This window comes from Pelecanus crispus, chromosome 2, assembly GCF_030463565.1.
Source record: "Pelecanus crispus isolate bPelCri1 chromosome 2, bPelCri1.pri, whole genome shotgun sequence".
In the NCBI taxonomy this organism is placed as follows: Eukaryota; Metazoa; Chordata; class Aves; order Pelecaniformes; family Pelecanidae; genus Pelecanus; species Pelecanus crispus.
The window spans coordinates 127,088,081-127,114,269 of NC_134644.1; the positions used below are offsets into that span (position 1 = coordinate 127,088,081).

At 35.9% G+C, this 26,189-nt stretch overlaps 1 protein-coding gene across 1 annotated transcript in view; it reads right to left on the minus strand.

Annotated features, from left to right (window-relative positions):
* Window positions 1-12,658, minus strand: part of CCDC178 (coiled-coil domain containing 178) — a 182,546-nt gene extending 169,888 nt beyond the window's left edge. Inside the window, exons 1-6 of the mRNA XM_075706468.1 lie at window positions 12,601-12,658; window positions 10,586-10,713; window positions 7,912-7,946; window positions 5,351-5,445; window positions 3,797-3,997; window positions 1,524-1,744 (exon numbers count right to left, since the gene is read on the minus strand). Of these exons, the coding sequence (XP_075562583.1) occupies window positions 1,524-1,744; window positions 3,797-3,997; window positions 5,351-5,445; window positions 7,912-7,946; window positions 10,586-10,713; window positions 12,601-12,658 (738 nt within the window). The remainder of the gene's footprint in view (window positions 1-1,523; window positions 1,745-3,796; window positions 3,998-5,350; window positions 5,446-7,911; window positions 7,947-10,585; window positions 10,714-12,600) is intronic.
* Window positions 12,659-26,189: the final 13,531 nt, after the last annotated feature.

A 26,189-nucleotide genomic window follows, 5' to 3' on the forward strand; every position in this document is an offset into this window, starting at 1 on the left:
AGTATCGGGACGCTCAGTTCCTAACAACTCTCAGCTAGAGATATGCACGTCTACTGTCTCTGCTTTTTAAAATATTACAAATATAAACAAATAACATGATATAAATTTTTTATTATAATCTAGCACTGCATTACTCAAACTAGTTCTCTGAATGTTAAAAGCTAGAGTTTCAAAATTAAATAATTATTCTAATTGCAAAGAAAATTAAGTATCAGCTGCTTTTTTAAGGCCATGAGTGGACAAAACAAACCTGGGTAACAAACAGCACATAAATTAGAACGCAATAAAAATCATAAATATTTTATTTGACAATTAGAAATTTTGTTGAAATTAAATATATAAATGTTACAATAACACCAAATCCATCTTCTTATGATAGGTAATGTCATTTTTGGAAAGAAAGAAAGAAAGAAAAAAAAACCTCTGAAAAAATGTATTTATTTAAAATAGTCTTCAGAAAAAAAAGTATTTTAAGCTTACTTCCTGAGTTGTATTTAGCACACCTCAATATTTTAAGTGCATACACTATATTCTAAGACATTAACAAGAAAAAAGGATACAAAGTAAAAAACAAAAAAAACCCTTGATTTTAATTAGCCAGTATTTTGAACATATCTTATAACACTGATAGAATTGTGAGCTATTTCATAGGTCAGATCTAATTAACAATAATTCTCATACTATTTGCGTAACAGGCGATTAACTTTTTTTAATTTTAGAAGTTTTTTGACATGACTGTTGAGTCCTCAAAATATGAGAAATTCAAAATAAAACAAATTAAAATAAACAATATTTATTAAGAATCACCTACAAACAAAAGACCATTTTTAGACTATAAGTACCTTGAAAAGAGATTAATCTCTGAATCTTTATTTAAAAGTTACTATAGAAAATACATAGAAAACATAATAATTAGTACTCAAATCTGTACTTGAAGTAGCACAGTATCCCTCCCTTTTTAGACATCAATTTTAAGCTACCTACAACTTTACTATGCTTCGATTATTCAGCCTGACATTATCCACATTAGGCATTTATTATCTACAAATAATAAATTATTATCCATATTATCAATAAATACTATCAATAAATAAATTAGGAAAAATGTACATCAGCCCTTAAAAATAATTAAAACTTACAAACATTTTTTTGACAGCTTCTAACATCTCCATATTCTGGGACAAAACTGATGTCTCTGAGAAATCTGAGAAGAATCTATGCAAATATCAGATATGCGCCTTCTATCTTTCCCATGAAAAATGCCACATGAAATCAACTTACAAAGTTAGAATTACATTCCATATATGCTTAAGATACATTTATTAAAGGCCAACGGCATTATCCTCCCTGGATTTTGTCTGCACTGAGTGCCTGTATGTAGCAGTACAGGCACACAGTTCACAGTCTTTGTGTACAAAATTTAAAAAAGACTTTGGTACTTCCAAAAGACTGCTGTTCTCTGGAAGGGTATGCACCTATGTAGTGGAAAGGTTCTAAAAGAATCTTTGTTTGTTTGCATTTACCTTTTCATAAGCCAGTAACACATCTTTCACAGCTTCACCCTCTAGGTTCAGCTTTTCTTCCAGCAGAGGGCTGTGTTTCTTCATGAAGTCTATATCCTCCTGAATCTTTCTGTTGACTGTTTCTGTCTCAAGTATTTGGTTTTGTACCTGTCGCAGCTGATGGCTTTTACAATCGAAATGCCATTGTAGCTCCAAGGTATCCTGAACACACATTTCATATTCTGTTAAAAAGGTAATTAGCATAACAAAATGTGAGTACCTGAGTGACACTGTGAATACCTAATGAGATTAAGAAATATGTTGTCATAATACTAAGCATAAGACTTGCAAAATTTTGCTGTAAACTACTTTGAAGGCCAAAAGAGGACATTGGTTACAAAAGACATCACCAAATATTTCAGTAGCAGTGGAACTGTTTTTAAACTCGTACGTAATAATCCCAGTACGTAGTTCAAGCAACTCTTCAAAGTGAGGGGTGGTTTTGTTTTTATGAAGGAAATTAAAACATCTAGCCTTAAGGCATATCTAGAGGAGGCTATTACAACACAAGAACAGCTCTACTGAGCATCCTAATCTCCAGCAACAGACATATCTGAATGCAGAAGAAGAATAGGGCAAGTATAAATCCCACATCCTCTTAATAGGGCAACTATTTTCAGTTCAGGGCTACCTCCTGAACTAAACGTGGCTTCAAGAAAGCTAAACTGAAGATACAAACTCAAAGCCAAAAAATAAAATATATTCATGGTGCCACACAAAAGTATGTCAGTCTTAGTTCCATTTGCTGCATTTACTTTTCTGACTTTGGCATAAATTTCCTATGGGTGTTTACAAGAAAATATGTGACTAGACCACTGGTTGCTGAATGACAACATACATTTTATTCTGCTCATTAAAAAAAAAAGCTTATTAGAGATGGTGTCCTGCAGCAGCTCATGTTCTATATGGAAAAATTATTGGTATGAAACTAAGGAAAGTAAAGTAAGATTATCAAATAAGAAAAAAATCAGGAAAAGTCTCAAGAGCAGTAAACTTTGCCATAAATTTGAGACAGAGAAGCACATTTTACTGAGAAAAAAAGGCTCTCTAGCTCTGAGAAGTAGCTGTGGAATATTCAATGTAATCCCTTAACAGTCAATAAATTTTGCTGTGTTAACAAGACATAAATCACAAATTTACAAAATTATTATTTCATTGCTACTTAAAGTTAAAGAGACATTGTATGAATAAGTTGCTTTTCTACATCATACAAAGTGATATTGAACATTAAGATGAATAAAATGTGGTTTACATTGCAATTTTGTTATATTTCTGAGAAGGTAATTTCTGAAGACAGGTTATGTCACTGCAATTACCTGAGTGTGTTACAGGACATAGATGCAGCAGGAGCTAGCAATAATGGAAATCAAGGGAAGTCTGAAGAAATAACAGGATTCCATGTCTACTCTGAATTGGTCATTCAAACTCTTAATTAAGAATCTCCTGGGTTTGTAATACTTAGATTACGGATAATTATAACATCCCTGCAGGTCTTTCCCCTTCTTCCTTAATTCCATTTTAGCATAATTTTTGTCTTATAGATAATATTATGAAAAGTTATAATCCTGAAAATTACAAATTTACTTCAAGGGCACAACATCATACTGACATAGCCCACTGATAAATCAAGGAAGAAGAGTTTGTTAATTTTCACAGCCAAATTTCATGCTCTTTTGTTTTGCTTTTTTTTTTTTTAAATACTGTATCATTGCATATATTAACAGAATTGAAAATGTGTTAATTATATTCCACTATTCCAAACTTTTGATATTTATAGAGAATGCTAAACAGTAAAGTAAAAGCAACAGGAATGTATAGCAATACATAAAAATTATTTACAATTCCTACTAAATATGTAAGTACTTTATTCAAGTTTATCACATTTTAATTTTTCTCAAAACAATTTTTTTTTAATTTGTGGTTTAATCTATGGTGTAACTCAAATGAATTATTTTCTAATTCTGTTTCAGCGTCTCATTCCTTGCCTGAAACTGAGTATTTATTATCATCTTAAGAATGTCTTGTCTACTCTTATGCTATTTCTCAAAGAATGCTGAACATTCCATAGTACTTTCCATATTTTTTTCTGGATATATATTCAAACGTACCAAATTCAGAAGAGTAAATATTGTACTCCTATTACGGTAAACACAACTATTGTAATGTCATAATTCTTATTCTTGGTAATGAACTGACTGAAAAATAACAAATATTCTTAGCTTCAATACCAATACCTTTTTGAACAGCTGCGGGGAGCTGCTGAAGCCTCCAAAGTGACATACAATCAATTTTCATGCCAAGCTTTTTCCTTCGCTGTTTCTCCAACTCTAAAGCTTTTTCTGCTTCCTCACAATCAGCCTCCAGCCGCTTAATTAGCTCAGTAACTTCCAACAGCAAAGCTTCTGTTTCCTGCTTCAAGGTTAATGTCTTGCTGTCTTTAAAAATACATTAAAAAATATTTTTTATGAAAGCTTAATCATATGTTCTTTATTCAAGCTTCAATCTCAACACAAAGTTGGCCTGTTCACATGTATCACAGTAAGCACAATTGGTTACATTGCTGTCTTTCAAAGTACATTATAATTATTTCTTATGAAGGCTTAAAAATACACTCTTTATTCCAGCTTCTTTCTCAATATAAAGCCAGCCTCTTCACATCTATCAAGGCAAGCATAACCGGTTACAAACAAAACTTTCACATTAAATAGCATTTTCCTCCAGCATATTTCCAAAGTAGAGTGCAGCAAAAATCCATTAATACAGATGGTACAAAATTTTCATCTTTGCCTCATTGCTTAGGTAAGTAATCATCCAAATAGTAGTACAAGTTCCTAATCATTTCAATTTTTTAAAGAATACTTGTTTCATTTTATTTTCCTATGTAAGTATCAATGACTTCATTAAAGCCTTTGGAGTTCCAAGAATATTCAGTGTAACATCTCAACAGCACTGTTTTACTCGTGATACATACGAATCATCAACATCTCTTTCTCTGAAATCTGGCTATCAAAAATGCCTCAGTTATTTGTTTCGATAAAAGATTCTTTGAGGTTATCATCCATTGTCCTGATTTATAAAAAATGGGAATTATACATGCTACAGAGTCCAAGACATTTCCATTTTGATTCCACAGTCAATAATTCCCTAAATTATTTTGATTAAAAACTGCAAGCATTGAAAAGAAGGACAACGACTTAAAATCTGGAGTGAAATTTTGGCTTCACTGCCATCAACAGAAATTTTATCACACAATTTACTGCAGACAGGATTGCCTCAGGCTAGTAGTACTTAAAAGGTTGCGCATCGGCTTAAAAAAAATTGCACACAATCTCTTTAATATTTAAAAATTAAAAAATATATAATCTCAGTAAAGAGGCAAACTGTAAAAAACAGAACTCTATGTTGGGAATACATTATGAATACCATATAACAGTGATGCAGTTATTTGTTTTACAGAAACTAAATGAAAAAAAACCTTAGAATTTCCAACAACCAACATAACTAGTTCAGCTGGTTCAAATCCTAGATGGGTTAAAATACAGTATGAATCTAAATACAGAAATGCAAATTATCTTCTTGCAAACAGGCTGATTTAATAGTACTTAATATAACATTTAAAATATATGTGTCTTTCAGCTTGACAGATGATACACACAGATTTCAAAGGATACTCACATCATTTACATAAGAGCAGGCAACAAGCAACTATTATTATGTATGCAAAGCACATATTAAATGAGGATAAATAACTTTTACCACTCAGACTGAGTATTACGAAATATTTTTACCTTCACAAGATACAGCAGCTTCTTTAAAATCGAACTTAGTGGATAATGATAACCGGGTATCTTCAACAGATTCAGCACTGACATGTTTTGTTATCCTGTAGATAAAAACCACTATCACTAAAAAATTTTAGACTGAATTTAAATTAGCATTGTTAAGTAAATATTACTTTCACTAGGTCAGAATTTCCTTTCTTGAATCTTACAAATTTAAATGCTGGCTAGTTAAATGAAGTAATTGTTAAAAAACACTGCAAGTCATACAGAAGAATTATTAACTGTACAAGTCCCATGTAAGTGCTTTTCTCATACTTCTTCACAGAAATACAAGAAACAGATTTCTTTACATCTTGTACTTACACAGATCTTCAATTTTTGTCCTCATACCCAAGGATGTGCCAAAGTGAAACTGTCATAGAAAAGCTGTTACTCTTTCCAAGTTCTGAATATACAGGAGCAATATATGCTATACTTTCCAGACTCTTCTAAGTGGCAGAAGCATTTAGTGCTGTATCTGTGCAGACACAGATACATTGCTACTGCAGGTCAGATGTAGTTTCAGTTTTATCAGTTTAAGGGAAGTTGGCACTTGAGGGTCAACAATGAAGAAAAAAGATATTTTAGAGATACGAAGGAAAAATGATCAAGGCACACGGCTTAATCGGTTTCCAACAGAAAAGCTTTTGAAATCTTGGAGTCTCAAAAGCAGAGATGATGAGGGCTTTGTTAAAATGAGATTAGGACAAATTTAACCTGCAAGTGAGAGGGTGAAAGAAGTAACACAAGTAGTCAAAGAACACCACAAGCAAATCATAGCCTGCATGTGAACTTAAGAGGCTCATTATCCTGCTGGATTTGAGAACAAAGGGAGGAAGGATAACCATCATCCACTTATGTGTGGCTTAAAGAGCACATACAGGTTCTTCATATGCAGCAAAAATGAAACGAAATCTGCAGTCACAGCGTTACATCACACATACGTTTATAATGTGAACATATGTATTTGAAAGAACTCCACAAAAAAGTTCCTTTTCCATGGAGAAATAACAGACAAAAAGCCTATGCCAAAAACAGACCAAAAGAAATACTATTGAAGCCTTCCTAAATCAACAGAAAATATATCTAAATTACAGGGAATAAAAAAAAAAGATACTGTGCAGTAATGGGAAATCGTAAGACATTGGACAAAAAAACTGGGACCTGGCGATGGAAGAGATATCAAATTAGATACAGAAGCAAGAGTTTGATAAACATGATTTGGATAAGTAGGCAAACACAAAATAACTCAATAGGTGTATCTGACATGAAGTCAAAATACACAGTGAAATACAGGGTTTGTTGAGCAAAACAGCCAGGACAGCAAACTCAGTGCTTGAGATACATTCTCCTCTTCAAACCCCTCTTCTAATCTTTGTAACTAGAACTACATCATAAAGTAGCCTGCATCACGAATAATACAATTTAAAGCCAATATACATAATTTAGAAAAAATCTGCATGCGTTTTATGTTTTAACATTACATTTTAAATTTATATTTTAAAATTACGTTTTAAATTTATAACCTTTAACAACTCTGTATATATTCTAGATATCTCCAGTGCAAACATATTCAGAAAAAACAATTCTTTAACATGTTATTTTTAACTTAGGAATTACGTTCTGGTTTGATTTTAACAAGCATCCTTTCTTGCTCTCTGACTTTAAAGATACATATACATATTGCAAAGACTATAGTGTGATTCAAGGCAATTTTGTCACTGAAGCACACAGAAGGTTTTGAACTAAACATAAGTAGCTGGCAAACTACACAGAAATCATGCATTTAATAAGAATCTTAACAGTATGCAGCATAGAAAAACAGGAAATAAATAAATAAATAAAATCTTGGGTTTTTTTCCCTATCTTATTACAACATGTGATGAAGAAATGGCCTCTTCATTCAAACTTTTTTCCTACTCCCTTTTTTAATTACTTGTTGTCGTCCTATGACTAGCCAAGCTGAAATGAGAGTAAATTTGACCCTCTATGCAAATTCAGAAAATTGTACACAGAATCTCTAAAAACTTCACAAAGATCAGAGTAAGTATGCAGAAACATTCAGAACACTTATACATCATGTTCCAAACCAAAACTTAAAGCAATGAGAGCTTTTCAAGGTTTTGAAAAGGTTATGAACCTATTTCATAAGGTTCCTTACTCATATTAAGGTACCTGAGATAATTGGTACAATTGGCACAGTGTCAGAAGTATCAATAACTGAACAACTGTTACCAACAAAAATTTAGCATTTAGGTGGGTCCTGAGACCTGCAATCATCTTGGATCTTTGAAAATTAAACATGGAGTAGGAAAGATATGAGAAATTCTCCATAAACACTTTTGGTCTTCTGAAGTAATTAGACACTAAGAATGCTTATTTTAGATGCATTCTGTGTTACAGAAGAGCTTGGTAAACTCTATAGTTCACAGAGCAGACTTTATAGCCAGACTAACATCTCAGCAAATAATTACCTGACATTAAGACAAATGCACTATTTTGTATGGTTTTGTATGTATGATTCTTACCATGGTACTTTCTCCTCCTTAAACACACAACCATACTGCAAAAGCAAAACATAAACTCCATTATACATCTCAGATGTTATACGCTTATTCCATTTCCTAACAAAAAGCATAACAGGCCACTGAATTTATTATCAGAAGAGGATCTAATTATTGTACATACAGATGAATGTTTGTCCTGGTTTCGGCTGGGATAGAGTTAATTTTTTTCCTAGTAGCAGGCATAGTGCTGTGTTTTGGATTTAGTGGGAGAAGAATGTTGATAACACACTGATGGTTTACTTGTTGCTAAGTACTGCTTATGCTAGTCAAGGACTTTTCAGCTTCCCATGCTCTGCCAGGTGCACAAGAAACTGGGAGGGGGCACAGCCAGAATAGTTGATCCAAACTGACCAAAGGGCTATTCCATACCATATGACATCATGCTCAGTATAGAAACTGGGGGGGGTTGGCCAGGGGCAGCCATTGCTGCTCGGGAACTGTCTGGGTATCGGTCAGCGGGTGGTGAGCAGCTGCATTGTGCATCACTTGCTTTGTATATTATTATTACTATTATTATTATATTGTTATTATTATCATTACTATTTTACTTTTATTTCAGTTATTAAACTGTTCTTATCTCAACCCAGGAATGTTTCTCACTCTTACTCCTCCGATTTTCTCCCCCATCCCACCAGGGCAGGGGGAGTGAGCGAGCAGCTGCGTGGTGCTTAGTTGCTGGCTGGGGTTAAACCACGTTTTAAACCATTTTAAAATAATTAAAAAGTTTTTGAATTCCTAAAAACTGTGCATCTTCAAATGGTTGGCAATAAAACCCGGCTTTTGTACATACATGTTATGTATTACTCAATTTTGTAGAATGTTTTTTAAAATCCCTTAATATTGTTAATTCTGTTTTCACTCTTAAACTCCGTACTTCGTTTTTAATCTCAAAACTACAGCAGAGATTCTGTCTGAACTTCACATGCTTTTTTCTTCATTAGGGCTATGACTACAACAGTAAATTAAACACTACCAGGGGAAGTTTTCTGGGCCCAGCAACTTGATCACCTATACCACTAAATTGTTACTAAATCTTACTGCTACAACCTGTGGTAAGGGACATTACCACATTCACAAAACATTCCCAACCTGTTTCCAAGCATAGTTCAGGAACTGGAAAGGGTCAGGGACCATTCCTCAAAAGCAGTGCATATAATGTCTATCCTGTTTTGGAGGGTAAGAATTTAACAGTATGGAGTTTTCCCTGTCAACTGGACACGCTGCTGGTAATATTGAACTTACCAGCAGAGGTGTAAATAAATTCATATATAGACAAGTAAAATCTAAACTCCCGGTATTTGTAGTATAGTCATTTCAGTATATATGTCTAATTTTGATTTTTAAGAACATTAATGAAATACTCATACTATAGTAACCCTACCTTTTCTCCTCTTAACTCATAGTTACAATTACATCACCATCTAGAGGCCTCAGACTATTTTGAATCTCTGTATCCTAAGTAACATGAACTTAGAAGAGATGTGGAAAATATCCACAAGACTTACACAAACAATTTAAGCTAACATTAAAATGAGTAAACATCCAGACATGTCAATGCCTACCCATCTAATTTATGTATATTGATGACAAAAGTATGACATGAAAATCATTTCATTATTCTCACATTATTTTAAACAAAGGTGAATGAGGCAATATAAAATTTCCTATCAAATTAATGTCTATACTGTAATTCAAGATATAACAGTAGTTCATGAACCTTGGATTCTTCTAGTATCTATGCTCAGTTGCAGAAATCTCCCTGCAGGGTATTTAACAGTGTTTGTGGAATACTAATCTAAGACAGTTTTCCTGATGTGCTGCTATGACGACATTATTGTCGGTATTGGAGATAAATTATTTAAATATAACTTGTCTGTGCAAGCAGCGATCAGATCTTCTTACCGCAGTGTAGGCATATGCAAAATTTATTAACATTTGGAAAACTCCTCTCTAGCAAAAGTGAATTATTTAAATGATACTAATCATGTTCTCAAAAAAGTTAATGGGAAGATTTTACTATACTTTAAAATGGTACATATTGCATTCTTTCCTCATCTACCTACCCATTTTTTTATCTTCCCTTTATTCTTGTTTCTATTCACACAGAATCTATATAGGCTAGGAAAACATCATGTACTGCTAGAGAAAGAACCATAACATTTTAAATTCGTGTCTCTCAATATGAAAGCAAAGAAATTTTTTAATCAAGGAATTGTTAAGTACTGTTCAGGAAAAAACATTGCTTACTATCAACGACAGAAAATGGCACACAGCTCAATTTGACTATCAACTCCAGATTAATATAAAAAACTATTTTGCAGACAATTGATATCATTAAAGCAACTTTGTGTGCACCTGACTCATCATACATGAATTTACTAATCTTTATGATATATTGATATGACATTATGATATTATGGTATACCGATTTTATAAGACAGTTTGATTTGCCAAAACTGTTAAGTAGATGAAAAACACACCATGACCACTAAATGAACCTGCTGGGTACTATTTTGGAGACTATATATGACATGAAGTTACATTTTTATAAAAATCAACATAGGTATCCTATTTAAAAACATATGTGTTCCTATAAAGATAAAAAGCACTTGGCCATTTCCAACTATAAATGTACCTGTTGAAAGCATTTCTCCATCTTTAGTTCTAACTCTTGAATGTGATGAATAGCTTTGTTAATACAGGGTAATGGAGTATTTACAAAAGCACAGCTACGTTGCCTTGTGGTGATCCACTTGTTCTTCTCTGGAGAAAGAAAGAATACAGAAGGTTGCTAAACTTCATGTGTGGGCATGTGTGAGATTTTCTCATACCTGATTTTCTTCCTTTAATTTGGAACTTGGTAAACTTTGGTCTTGAAATTGACTAAGAGAATGTAACAGCTGCATCTATTACAATGCACACTGCAAAAAATGTTATTCCTTTTTGAATACAATCGCAAACACACGGAGAGAGATTAAAAAATGTTTGAAGAATATGAAAGAACAATTTGAAAGAGATGAGACATGACAAAGGGGGCTAGGGTCAAAATACAATTTGCTATAACTAATTTTACATAATGAATCCCAAATGAATAGAGTTTGATGATTTCATGCTAGTCCTCAGCAAGGATGTTGTCCAAGCAGCAAAATAGCAGAACCCAAAAAGGCAAAGGTGGCAACTTCTATAGAAATGCCCAGAGCAAAACAGAAAAGGTCACAGGGCCTTAGAGGCAAGCTTAGACTACTCTTATGTATACAATATTTAGTTCCAGCAAATGTTTGCTTCAGCCTTATGAAGGGATGAAGTTCCAGAACAGTAGTTCTCATGCTGGGAATTTAAAGCTACATGACATAAATGAACTGTTTTATGAGAACATGCGGGTTTCACAATTATGTTTTCTTTAAAGTCTGTTAGCCTTATAACCCCATTAAATAAATGATACTGTGGCACACTATAGAATGTTAACTATTTAATTAATACACAGAATGGGAATCTGACTGCAGAGGTCACTAATGAAAGGTGTCAGAAACCAGAACAAGACACGGAAACTTAGCAGTAGAGCTACTAAAAAGTCTAAGAAGCTGTCCTACAAACATGAAACATTAACCTAATTATGTTCAGGGGGATACAATGCTTTAACGTGTCTTGGAGATGAATCAAAAATAACAACAGTAATAGAGATTAAACTGTAAAGTAGAACCAGATAACCTTCACATACAGTCTGTGGATTTGGTTTTTTTTTAAAAAAAAAGAATAATCTCTTAGTGTCTTAATTAAAGTGTCAGCCTAAAACATTAAAAGTCTGTAGGTTACATAAGGCTCTTTTAACTTCAGTTTATTATAATCAGCCTTACTGGAATGGAAAAGATGGTTTAGCCCGCTACAATGGATATCAAAACTTATTTCATAGGATTTTGCTCTGCCTGTGGCTAGAGCCAGAAACCTTCACAGGATGCCTACACAGCACAATCCTAACAAAGCATATATAGACTTTGTATCTTTCTTGTACTCTGAAGCACAACACAGAAGTTCAGATTTTGAGACCAGCATTACCTTAATTTCCCCTAGTTGCTTCTACTGTTATTATTCTTACATTTTACCAAATTAACATTAATGTTGTTGTAAAAATCATGTTTATGTACTTTATATCACTAATGCAACTAACAATACCAACATTTAAAAAAAAATCTGAAATTTTTGAACAACTTTAATAAAAAAAGATTACTCTCTTACTGCTTTAGTCTTCCTTGGTAAAGGCAAACGTTTATACATGCAAGTCTTCTAATCCTTTTGTAAAAGCAAGCTAGAAATACAACTCAGTGAGAAAGTGGAATTATTTACCATTTCCTTAAAATCTAAGAATTAAATTTACATGACAAGTGAAATACAGCCAATTTTTTTTTCAGATATAAAACTGAACTATCATTAGAGGATGGAGTGACACTAGTAAGTCAATGACTGACACTCAAAGTCTACAAATGCATCATTTGTATGAAGGTTTTTCAAGCAGTGTGACGGAAGAGCCAAGAAAGAAGACTAGTGTTATATAATATTAAAGATACAAAATATAAAATAATTTGTTATATCTTAAATTTAAGTCCTTCATTAAACTATTTGAAAACTGTGTAACAGAAGACGTATCTGACATACCTTGGGATGGCTCAGTACTGTCCTTAGAAGAACAGGAAAATGACTGTGTTTCAAACATTATTGCTCGTAGTACTTTTCAGCCTAATGAGTAGAAAAATAATAATACATACACATATATACATACACATATAGACATTTTAAAAACTCTTATTTTCATCAGCAAGAAAATATATTCCTTCAGTGATATATCTACAGAATTTTTAAAGGCTAGCAAATACATTTTCACTTTTCCTACTAAGGGAAAAGCAACAGTTAAACAGTTGATGGCAGTACAAATCACACAGTGGATCCTATTTCAGTAATGAAATTACAGTTTAAAAGCAAAATAAAAAAAAAGACTGCCAAATTTCAACTTATGTGGCCTGGCTTTTAAATCATACAGGTTATTTTGGAGCCTATCATGACAGTAGTAAACAACACTAACTAGAAAAATGTGAAAAACAAAATGGTTAACCTATGAGATGAATTTTAATTAAGAAACTGTCAATGGAAGGGAGGTCCCTAAACCTATAGTTTAAACCTGTAGTCTGAAACAGTGTAATCTCAATGGTCAGAAGATACCTATGAGGGGAAAATAATCTACCTATTTGCATATAAACCTGTAACTCAGATTTACTGCAATAAACAAACCCAGCATTTTTTATTTAGAATTTACATAATTCAGAAAAATAATATGGGCAGAAAACTTAGGTAGTTAAGCCTCAGGATGTCAAGCTGGGGTAATTTACCAAAATATTTTATCACCCTTAAAATTCATACATTTGACAAATAACTGTATTGCCATACAGAGATCCAGGTGGACACCTCCTCCTCCCCACCCCCGACTGGGGCAACTATCATATTAGAAGATTGTGCCTTCCAACTACTATCAACCTACAAAAACTGACTAGTAAAAAAATCAAAAAAAACCCAACACCTATATTACAGTCTTCATCAATGTAAAATACTGGAAGCAAATATCACATAGATCATAGATTTTAGCATTCCATATTCTTGTAAGCAGTACTATTAAAAAAAGAGATATGTTTATTCCAAATTCTTTGAAATGGAAAATAGTTGCCTGAGAGTCCAACTGGACGGATGGACAGAGAAAACAAAGAGCAAGACCAAAATATGCTCTTCACACTCTCCACACCTCAGACTCAAGTATGTTCCAAAGAGATGTTAGAAGAATATAAATGTACCAAGCTTGCCAAAAGAAATGCTGAATCCATAGCTGATGTTCTGCATGAACTTCCATGCACTGCAATGCAGACAGCATTATTGCTCTGATACCATAACAAACTAATTGACTTGGAAACTCTGAACAATACCAACAAAACCATTCAAACTAAAGCTATGGAAAAGATTTTTTTTAATTAAATAAAGTTTGTGACACATATAATGAAGTTTCAAGTCACCGCATTTTCAACTATGCAACTGTCCTTAGGAAATGTATGGAAAATGCATTATATGAGCCATTCCTGCTTGTCATTTGCACATTAATACCTATTTTCTTCAAGTTTGGTGGCTTTTTCAATTTCCTGAAACAATTATTGCCAATGGCAGGACTCAATGTTGTTCAAAGAAATATGCTGATTTGGCAAGCTGGAATTTTTAACTATATCTCTGACAGGATGTCAGCTTCTTGGACTATGCAAAGCAATATTCTACTTTCCTACAGACTCATCCAGACAGCCAGACCAGATGGACCATATTAGCTCCAACAAGGAGTATAAAAGAATCTGAAACTCTTAGTAAGTCAAAATATTGACAGACAGAATAGCTCTAGAGAAAGGAGGAAAGAGGAGAAAAACACTACATACAAAAGGATGAAATCCAGAAAAAAAGCTTAAGAAACAGTTTCAATTTGTTGTTGCTTACATAGCCAGTAATACATCTGGAACAAGGTATGAACAGACAATTATCTGATACGCAACCATGTGTTAAGAAAAAGGTGAGAACATCACTTGCCTGATAAGGAATCATATACACAACACAAAGACACATTCCACTGTACATAACAACGCATCGAAAAAAAATATATTGGACAAATCCGCAGCTGATGACAAAACTATCATTTCAGTCTGAGGCTTGGAAAAAAATTAGTCAGCGTGTAGTTTATTTAGTATCTGCTGAAAATCTTAGCCTCAGTATATAAAAATATTAGACTATTTAGGTTCACATCTGTAGCTATCAAAATACAAATTAAAAAAATTCTTTTATATTGTCCTATCCAGAAAAAATAAACCACATCCAGTGAGTTAGTGCTCACAATTCTGTAATATATATCTCCACCCTTCAGGAAGAGTTATTCTGCACAAACTTTTACAGAATTCAAACTAACTTTCTGACTCTGACAAAGATAGCCACTAGGTTAGTCATTTTACTACAGTGTACTACCTTTTAAAAGTCCTTGTATGCTACTCCATAAAGAAGGAGAAAAAAAAGCATTGTCAATCTTTCATCAGGTACGTATATATATATTTATAAAAAATATATATACACTGTATATGTTATTAAATATGACTAAAGCTAAAATAAACACAACATTTTAATTACTTTCTTGGTACTTTATCAGAAATAAAATAAATTTCTGATACCAACATCTCAAATAGAACAATGAGGAACTAACAAATCTTTTGTTAAAAGGAAAATGCTCAATAAAATTTTTTCAATGAAAGAGATCAGAATCCAGATGTTAGAATTTCTATCCATGTAACATAAGCTAGTACTACAATTTCTCATCCCCAGGCAGAGTCTTGAGATATTCATAAATATGCTTCATAAAGAGCTTATTCTGTAAGAACCTTTTTCTTGTCAACTCCTATACCTCCTCTTCACCAAAACTTTAATTCACTACTAAGTAAATTAAGTGCAAATTGAGATTATCTACCTCATAAGAACAATAGATATGGCCAAATCACAGAAGAATTTTGTTTAAAATGTTCTGATTAATTCCTGCTTCACTGTGACTATGCCATTTGTGTTGGAATTTTTCCTCCTTCCCCAAAATGCAGTCAGCATAAATAAAAATTATAAACTAATTCATAGTTAAAAGGAGCTAACATTCCATGAACAATCTTCATTTTATTCTACCATTCCCTGACCTCCAAGTGTTAACTTTCTGCAAATACAGCATTTTACCATTTGGTTTTAGAGTCCTAGAATTTCTTGCACAATTTCTGCCTGTCCTCAAGTGATGTGGTGAATCCTTTTAACCACTGAAATGCAGCCCAGGTTTACTTCAGAGTATGCAGAAAGGGATTAACGTCCCTGAAATTATTCCCCCAAACTACAGTTAGTGCAGATGTTTCAAAACAGTACACAACGTTGTTTAAATAGCAGTGTTCTAGTGATAGTCAGTGATAGTCAGGTCTCACACCTGAAAACAAGGCTTCATGTAGAATTTTATAGGCTGGCTAATATAAACCGCCAACTCTAATAAAAGGATTAGAATTATTATTAAAAGCCACAAAAGACAGGAAAAACTCCTTAGGTGCTTTGTTGTATTTTATTCCTTTCACAGGAACAAGATCCCAAGAACTAGTCCATTATACCAGCCACTTTAAGTTTTAAGGGAATTAACATCAAATAATGTACTCTCACAAACTTCTAATGATATCCAAATTTAAAAATATCATAGCTGAGATCTTACTACTATCATATAAATACCTGAAATAGTTCTGTATATATATAGTCTGCAACTGAAATAAACTTAATCCTTATTCTTTTTCCACAGACCTTAGTGCAAACATGAACTCTAAATAAACAAAGCAACCAACCCACAGACAATTAAACAGGATGAAAAGCAAGGACACTGGAAATCTGTAATAGGTAAGGAAATTAAATCCAGGTATGCTGTGCCATAGTCATGAATGATGTACTCTGTCTTCATATATTCTTGAGTTCCACCTTTCTGACACAAATCAGAAAAGAGGAATTATACTTCTACCAAGTAGTACTGAGAAAATAAATACCTTAAGAGCTGCTCACATTCTGCGACATGGTTTCACATAAAACATAACTATCTCTGACTAAAAGTGCTACCTAATCTACTGTTTCAGTCTCCCTCCTCACACATTCCAAGGCCAGAAACAAAACAATAGGAAAATTACTATTTTCTTCCTTATTCCTGGGAGGTCAAAGAGACCTGACAGTAGTAGGAACAATCTCCCTGCTCAAGCAAAAAACAAATTCAATTCAATTGTTAGAAATGAGCACCCAAAATTCTATTACCACAAAAATCATCCAAATATGTTTTAAAGATGATTACTACCAATGTTCATGCTACTAAGCATGTTAGTTATTTGATCTGACCCCTTACCCATAATTAAAATACCATGTACTACAGCACAATATTTTTGCAAAGATTATTAAATCTTCAACCTACCATCTTCCATTCTGTTGTATATGTCTAAATGAAATACAGTGAATATTGGTTACCATAGTAACCACAGAACTGAAGAAATTTAGTTTTGGCATAATTGCTGCATATGTTCGTACAAATCACATCTCTTATTCTGAGCATTAGAAATGAAGACACTTTTGAACTCCATTTTTTAAAAATAGAGTAATGAAGAAACAAAAAATTAGATCAAGTATTTATAGACATAACACAACATATTCTTGTTTAATTCACTCATTCACTTTTCTTTTATAATTAGAGTATATTTTCTTGCATTCTATTAGACCATTTAGTTAAATACTGTTTATCTTTTTACTTATTGATAATTAAGCTAGTTCTGGTTTTGTCATTAAATTCAAAATACTATTTTAGAATAAATACATTATTAGTCAAACATCCAGAAATGGCTAAAGAAACTTCAGCAAAAATAAACACCCCCAACAGCTTGTGACAAACTTACTTTGTTTTTTCATTTGCAATGAGGTTCACATTGAATAAGGATAAATTTATTTGTTTCTTTAGTTTCAAGAAATAGTAGAAAAGGAAAAAGCGCTCTAGGCATGCTGACACTCAGTCTTACAACAGCATAATTTTCCCAGTAGCATTAAAAAACATGCATTCAGCAGGAACAAATTAACTCAATTCAACAGCCTGTGAATTAGCTACAAACTCCTCTCCAATTCCTTATCAGCTCCCAGAAAGAATCTTCAATGTCTCAAAAAAACCCCAACCTCAATACAAACCCACAACCCCACTGGTCAGATGAACAGTAGGACAGTTGGATTTCTACCTATTTACTTCATCACTAGAATTCTTTCATCCTTTCCCTTCTCTAGCTTCGTTTGCTCAATAATTTAGTTCTGATTTGGTTGTTTCAGAGCTACCTTATACTTACCAAGTCCATTACCATCAGTACCTTTCATTTTAATATTCAGAAATACAAACAAATAGAATTTCAGAAAGAGTTTGGTAATACAAAACAGATAACAGACAAATAAATCATAGTTGAAAACAACACAGAGGTATCATCTCTACCTGAAAGCTTTAAGTCTTGGAAACTTAAAAGTCTTTTCTTAAGCTGTCGCATACATTGCACAAAAATCTGTAATCAGCCAATATACTGCAACAAAGAAATGCAAAGTAAAAGTCCAAGAATTCATTTAGCATGCAGTATCATGCTCCTAGCCTGAAGGACCTTTTTCCATTTACCTTATCTCTTCAGACCTTCCTGGCATGAATGGTCAAGGTCTTAATGAACTTGTGGAACTGATCCACAAGTCCAAATTTTGAAGGATATAACAGGTTCTCCAAAAAAATGAAGATAAAATGGGAATAATGGATGCATGAAAGATGATATAATTATTTGAAATAATTGCTATTTATTAAGTGATGGTCTCACTGGTGTTGCAAAGAACAGAGAAAAAACACTAAAAACATTTTACAGCCAAAAAAAACCACCCCAGCATTCCCATGACATTACAATCAGTGAAGTCTGGTTTTCCATGGATTTTTGTGCAACATTCCCAGCTCCCCTCAGTGTCACTGAGCCTGACCAACACAGCTTCCTTTGGTATTCCTTTCTGGGCATATACATAGGACTGGTTTGGAGCTTGGCTGGCTAACCAAGATGCGAGTCAATTAGTCAGCTGACTGCTACCCTACAGGATATGTAAAGGGCTAATTTATAACTCCTTTCTTTCCGATAAGGAAATAATTTGGGTCTTTCTTCCCGTTACTTAGCTGCCAATTTTCATGAAACTTGGAAGAACTTAATGTCTTTGAGACTCCTACCCATCTGTCAAATCTGGTCAGAATAGACAACAGCTACTGGAGGACAGGCACTGGCAGATCATATACAGTGACTGCATACACTTTGTTTTCTTAGATATACCAAAAAAACCTCTTTAATTGGAGGCTACTTGAAGTGACTGCCTTCATTTATTTCATAATCTTTCCATCAACTATATCTTGTAGGGATCTTAAACTTCACTATTTTAGAAGTAACACAGATAAAGGAGAAAGAGAAAAAGATGACATGTTGTATCTGCTAAAAAATAAAGAACAGCATAGAAAAAAGACAAAAACAAGTGAAAGAACAAAGCATGAAGGTGCTGGCAATGGTAAAGAAAAGCAGGTGGGATAGGGCATTAAAGGAATGAAAGATGGTTGCAAGGCAAAGCTGGAAAACATACATTACACAGTAGGGAAAGGGAGTTAGTAAAAAAAAAAGATACAAAGATGACAAAGTAAATGAGAGCTAAAGGGGAAAAAAAAAAAAGACTGACCAAGCCTAGCTGCCAAAACTGGAATGGGACAATATAACTGAAAATGACAGAGGATCTGTAAAAGAAAAAAAGAAATTGATTATTTAATTAAGCACTTAGAAAGTTCCATGAAAGAACAGAAGGGGTCCAACTAGGTAGAAACTTTATTTTTTCTTTAGTAATGGCAGAAGCGTAGTAGAATGTGAAAACAGATTCCATTTGCAAAGTAATGTCTCCATGGATTGGAAGATCCAAGGCAGTTTCCACTAAATCTAAACCATTTCTGACAGATGCTTGTCAAAACTGTTTTAAAATCTTTTAGTGACAGTTTCTACCAGATGTCTAAGCAAACTTAAACCAAACTTAACTATCGTTGCCATTAGTTAGCCATCCTGATGTATGATATAATCTCCTGGTCTTATCTCTATGGACACAGAAAATAGCAGATTGCCTTCTGCCTTCATCTTGTAAACAACTTCTTAAACATTTGAGAACTGGTATCTCTTTCCTTCTCTACACTAAACAGACCAAATTCTTCTAATTTTTTACACACACACACACACCCCTGCCCAGAGATTATCCTTTCCAACTGTTTTTCTACCCTCTTCCTCCAAATTCTCCCCACGTGGTCCAGGTCTTCCCAGGCATATATCCTAAGGAGGCCCCAGCCTTCCAGCTGATGCCTCACCAGTGCTAAGAAGAACGGAAGTATTACACAATGCTTTTGGTTTCGTATCCTGATAAAACTCTTGCTTCTATCACAACAGCATGATACTGGTTTTCATGTTTAGCACTTCAACCTGCAGATCTTTTGCTACCTTACCTAGCGTTTTCTTCTCCTCTGTACATATTATTTCTGCTTAGGGATTGTACTTTGTACTTGTTCTTACTGCTTTACATCCTATTCTCTAACTTCTCAACATCATTTCAAATGCCAAATGATCCTGTCCTCTGGAGTCCTTGCAGCTCCTCCCAGCACAACACTATGTCCAAATTGAGACAGAATCATGTAGTAAGCCCTTGCTGTCAGCATTATTCACAGAGTACCTCCATTGTTCTACAGTGCCACGCATAAGTCATGGTTTGTGCCTAACATGACGATACTATGCTCTTTCAAATAGAAAAAATGGAGAAATAAACATTTTAAAATGCTGATCCATCTCTATTTGATTTCCCTTTTTAAGTTGTATTTTATTACTTTATGTTTTAGAGAGACTTGAAGTTAAATAGTAATTTCAGCCATTATGTATATTATATAAATAGTTCAGTTGCAAAGATTAGAGAAACAAAATGAGTTGAAAATTTGGCAGGATCATACAATCTATTTAAAATAAAAAAGGGAGCACAACACACTACTAAATAATACGAAATTGCATCTGTGTGTTTTCTAGTTTGAAGAGATGATCTTGCCAAATTCCAAATCGAGTGCTGAGTAACTATAAACACATTCTTGTTCAGTTGGACTAAGATGTATTTTGTGGCACTGCTCAGATCTTAGCAGCTAATTAATTCTTGATGCTATATAGAAGTCTTGTTTAAAAAGAAAATTAATAGAAAAATATTTTTAAATTATACAGTCTCAGACTGCTTTTTTATCAGGATTCAGCATTAAAGGAAAGACTAATTTATACAAGTCAATATAGCTACATTAAGAGTATATTCTTGTACCTGTCCTGCAATATAACCTTAGAAGATGACAGCTCCCAGACAAAGCTCTTGATGACAGGAAAATTAAAAAAAAACCAAACCCAAACCAAACCAAACAAACAAAAAGACTAAAAAGGTAATGATAATTACAAAATCAACACTATCCCCAAGCAGACCGGAGCTGCTGCTCGCTCAGGCTGATTCTTTCTCACCATCTACCTTCCCATGTAAAACATCCTAAACCATAAAACTTTTTATCTGGGAAATGTGACCGTTACCTTTACTTGGTGTTTGTGCTCCATGATTCAGTAATTCAACTTAGATTTTCAAACAAAGCTAAAAACACACAGTAAAATGAATGAATAAATACATTTTTAAAAACTTTATATGAGATTCTGTTACATATTTGAGCAAAAAGAATGCAGGAAAGGGGTTTTTTTGCTAGATTTACTCTGTCTCAATTTCTGCTTCACCACAGAATTGTTCTCAATGCATAATAGTTCACACCATGTACACAGTTCAAAGGTCATATAAACACCCATTTTTTGCTAGAGAGAGCATTTAATTTCTTATCCATATGCACAGACTGGCATAATCATTTACTCTCCTTTTTGGCAGTGATCAACTATGTCAGTACAAAGCCCTTTTAGATGCAGGTAGTTATCCTAATATTAGGAGAATTACTGTAATGCATTATCTACCTCATCGCAGTTCATGGCACAAGTTTTGTGTATAGACAAGTCCTTTGAAGTTAAATAGGAAGAGCCTAAGTGATCCAGATTTTCTCAGCATTCACTGTTAAGCTGTTTCTCATTTACACTGTGAAGGCAACTGATACAGAAGACCAGAAAAGTTCTGTAAATTATCTAATGTCCAATTTGAGATAGAGAATTCAAAATCAGTTACATTTTGCCTACATACTATCTAAACTGAATGGTTTCATGCTGCAATTATTAAAAAGATCATAACAGCATACAAAATCAGGAACCCCACAGAAAGCTGGAATAGATAAGACAACTTCTCTGCATTAGGAGATTTTACCACTTTACAAACAATGAACATGTTTAACCATTCCATTTCTATTCCTACTCCAAACTCTCTTTTAACATCAAGTGTAATGCTTTACTACCCATTTTGTAAATATCATGGAAAATAATTTTACTGTCATTTAGGTCGATTTCACTAGAACTTCTATGGGATCTTAAAATATGATAGCAAATATTTCGGGCCACTATTGCAGTATTAACTTTTGATGTTAGTGTGGATAGCAATCTTCTAAATGATAACTTCATCCAAAACTGCATCAAGTACTGAAAGAGGAATAGGAAATTTCTGTCTCATGTCCAAACTGAAAAAAAAGTTCTAACATCACCCTTCAAAAAGGGACACTTTCCCTCATTCCGTCTTCATGTCAAAAGCTTCAGACCTACCTGTCCTATTACACAAGGTATCAAACTGGAAACAAACACATATAATGCAGTTACTACTGCGATGTCTTTTCATTTAACTCCATATGGAAACTCTTTACAAAACGGCTTACAAAAGGCTACCTATAAAGCAGGCCATCGTATCTACATCATAATACCAGTTCTTAAAGTCAGATATTTTACCAGCATAAAACTCTAATCTCACATAGGCTGTATACTCCAAAAAGAGCATTTACAAAAAACTTAGAGCCCCTCAGTAGGGAAGAAGGCTTATGAGACACATATACCCATTTTGTAGATTTCTTTATTTAATAGTGGCACTATCTCACTGGCGATAGCCACACTGCAAAGCCATGAGGAATAATCTTAAAGGACTGCAAATCAAACACCTCCAAAACCTTAGTAAATCTCTGAATTCCCAAAAGCATATTCAAAAAGGATCTCATTGTGTTAGCAAACATATTCAATTTCCCAGTTGGGGCAATTTGAAAAAATGCAATCAGTCCCAAAGTGATCACATACTGGATTTTCATTTGGTATCATGACCAACCCCTCAGCTTCCAATATACATCTCAAGATGATCAATACAGAAAACCAAGAAGGGATTGCTGCTTGGGATATATTCTGCTGAGTCACAGCAGTCAAGCCTACAGTGCTTTATAATTTTTTTTTTTTACATATTTCCTCAATATATTCATCTAGGCTGCCATGATCGGACTGTGACCAAAACTTTACAACCCTATGAGCTGTTAGAACAAGTCCACTAAACCTTCTCTGTCACGAATTTCCCCGTTCCTCATTAATTATTTTCCCAAAGAAATAACAAGACAAACAGAAATTAGAGGTCAGTCTTCATCGTTGTAGTAACAGCCACCTCTTCCTTCCATACGGTTTTCAAAGTATCTTCTTCAAAGTCTATTTTACTTTGGCATGCTGTTATTACAAAGCGAAACTAAGAGATTCTATTCTTTAAAAACAACCCAAGAGCTTTTGGAAGGTAATAAAATTCTGGAATAACTCCTATACCAAGTCCTTCTGTGTTTTCTAGCCTTATGCATTTTGCTTAAAGACAGAATAATTACTATCCCCTCTGCGGGGGCAAAAAAAAATCTGATTTTTAATCAGTCTCCTCTTCGGTAGTGACTCATCACATTCTTGAGCTTGTGCAAAATGTTTGTTATGTATTTGAAACATGGAAAAGGATGGCTTAAAACTCTTCTAAGTTATGTATCAGAAAGTTTATTGTATTCTTTGAATCAGTAAAGAACTCAGCAGTAAGAGGGCAGAGCTTATTTAGGCATATAAGCTCAAAAATCGCATCTCTCCCAGATGTAGCTTTAGTTGCTGCATCAAGCATTGCAAGAAGAAAAGGGCATTAATTTTGGAAGCGCCAACAAGCCATTCTAACCGAACCTCCTCCCAGATGCCCGAATGCTTCTGCAGCGGGGGATGTACCCTCCGCTTAAGGCTTCAGGCAGACACCTCCAAAGGTGCAACCTCCTGAGGACAAGGCCGGCTGCTTTGGCTCATTTCTGCCGCCACAGCGCAGTGAATGAGGAAGAACCGGACGTGCCGCCCGCCGCCCCGGGTAAGGTAACGCCGGCCCGGACGCCGGCAGCCAGCCCTTCGCGGCCACAAGCGAAACTCGGAGGGAGCGATGACGGCGCGGCGGAGCCCACGGGCAGGGCCAGCGCCACTGCGGCTGCCGGCTCCCTCCCACGCCGGCCCGGGGCCCGGCCAGCAGCACCGGCCGAGCCCCTCGCTTGGAAGACGATAAAACACAACTTCAGGCCGCTTGTCCCGCACTAGGAGCGCCCGGCATCGAGCCCGCCAGCCCTGCGCCCGCCGCCCGGAGCCTCCCCCCTCAGCGGGAGGCGGCAACGGCCTGGCTCCCCCCCGCCGCCGCCGCCGCCCACCGAGCCGGGCCGGCCGAGGATCCCGCTGCCCACACGCACCCCCCCACGGCCCGCCGCCGGCAACTCAGCTGGCTGGCGGCCCCAGCCCCGCCTCCCGGTACTCACGGCTCCGGCTGGGCGCCCGCCGCCGCCGGGCAGGAGGCGGGGGGAGGGGGGGGGAGGGCGGGCAGGCAGCCGCCCCGCCGCCGCGTCCTGCCCGGCGTCCCTCGGCCCGTTTCCCTGGCAACGGCGGCAGCGCGCGGAGGGGGCGGCGGGCGAGCCACCGGCGCTGCGCCCAGGGCGGCGGCGGGCCGAGGGGGGCCGAGCGGGGCCGAGGGGGGCTGAGCGGGGCCGAGGGGGCTGCGGGGGCCGGTCCCGAGTCTCGCCGTGGGGAAGCGGGAAGGGGAGACCCTCCGCCGGCTGCCCAAGGGGGGCGGCCGGGGCCCGGGGCATGCGGGAGCTGCCGCCGGAGGGCAGGGCGGGGGGGTGGCTCGTCCCAGCCTCGCACCTCGCTTACTTCTTGAGGGAGGTAAATAAGTGTAAGGCTGCCCGCACCCTCTCCGTCTTTCTTTCCGTGCAGGCAATTCAATATTTCAAGATCGCCTTCCAGCCCCCAGGGAAATGCGGAACCCGCTCCGCGCCCCACGTCTGCCAGATCGGTGGTCTCCAACTTGCCGTGCCTGCATGGCCAATGCTGTGAAATCTTCTCGCTTTCACGTGTTTCCAGTCAAAACTTTGCTGCTGAGGTTGATTGTGCAGTGAAAATTTATAATGGCTGGCAGTGCTCTACGGTCCAAAATTTGGGAACTACTGTCTTGAAGAATAAAGCCAATCCTTGCCTGTTTAATTCTTCCCTGTATCAATTATTAGCTACTAACCAACCTGGTCCAGACCAGTCCCCATGATTGCTGCCAGTCCTGATTATTAAAATCCATTCCTGGAAATTCCTGCATAATGGTATATGATGTCAAAAGCCATTTCACTCAAATTTACATAGAGACTAGGACTCATAGAGGACTCAAATGGGACTTAATTAAATCTAGGTTTCCCTCATGAGAAGTATATGCTCAGCTGTCTATACTTCTCCCTTACTTTAAGGATAGGAAGTTAAAATTAAGTTAGAGAAATAGGCAAAGAGTGCCTCACTCGTATTTACTTTTAGATTGCCCCTTGTTTTCTTTTTTGACACCTTGTACCACGTCAGGAAAGAAAAAGTCAGAGAAATTTAGGAGACAATCCAAAAATCGCTTTCTCCTGGATTCTGTGTCCTCATCACTTCTTTGTGCTATCTTTATGTGCATTCTAGTATGTTCAACTTCAGCCTATACATTTTTAATGAGAAAAAAAAAAGAGGGGTGATGAAGTGTTTACCTTACTTCACCTTCCTCAATATAACCTTAGTGAAGACAAGATGTAAGTAGCTTTTATTTTAGTAAAACTGGGCCAGGTAAAACCAATGTGCCTTTGCTGCAAAGGTGGCTAATGGCATCCTGGGCTGCATTGGGAGGATTGCTGCCCACAGGTCAAGGGAGGTGATCCTTCACCTTGGCACTTGGTGAGGCCACACTTGGAGTATATATTGGAGGTCCAGTTCTGGGCTCCCCAGTACAAGAAAGACATGGTCATACTGGAGAGAGTCCAACAAAGGGCCATGAAGATGATGAACATACTGGAGCATCTCTCACCTGAGGGAAAGACTGAGAGAGCTGGGACCATTCAGTCTGGAGAAGAGAAGGCTCAGGGGGATCTCATCAATGTGTATAAATACTTGAAGAGAGGGTGCAAAGAAGACAGAGCCAGGCTCTTTTCAGTGGCACCCAGTGACAGAACCAGAGGCAATGGCCACAAACCAAAACACAGGACGTTCCCTCTGAACATCAGGAAAGACTTCTTTACTGTGAGGGTGACCGAGCACCGGCACAGGTTGCCCATGGAGGCTGTGGATTCTCCCTCCTTGGAGATCTTCAAA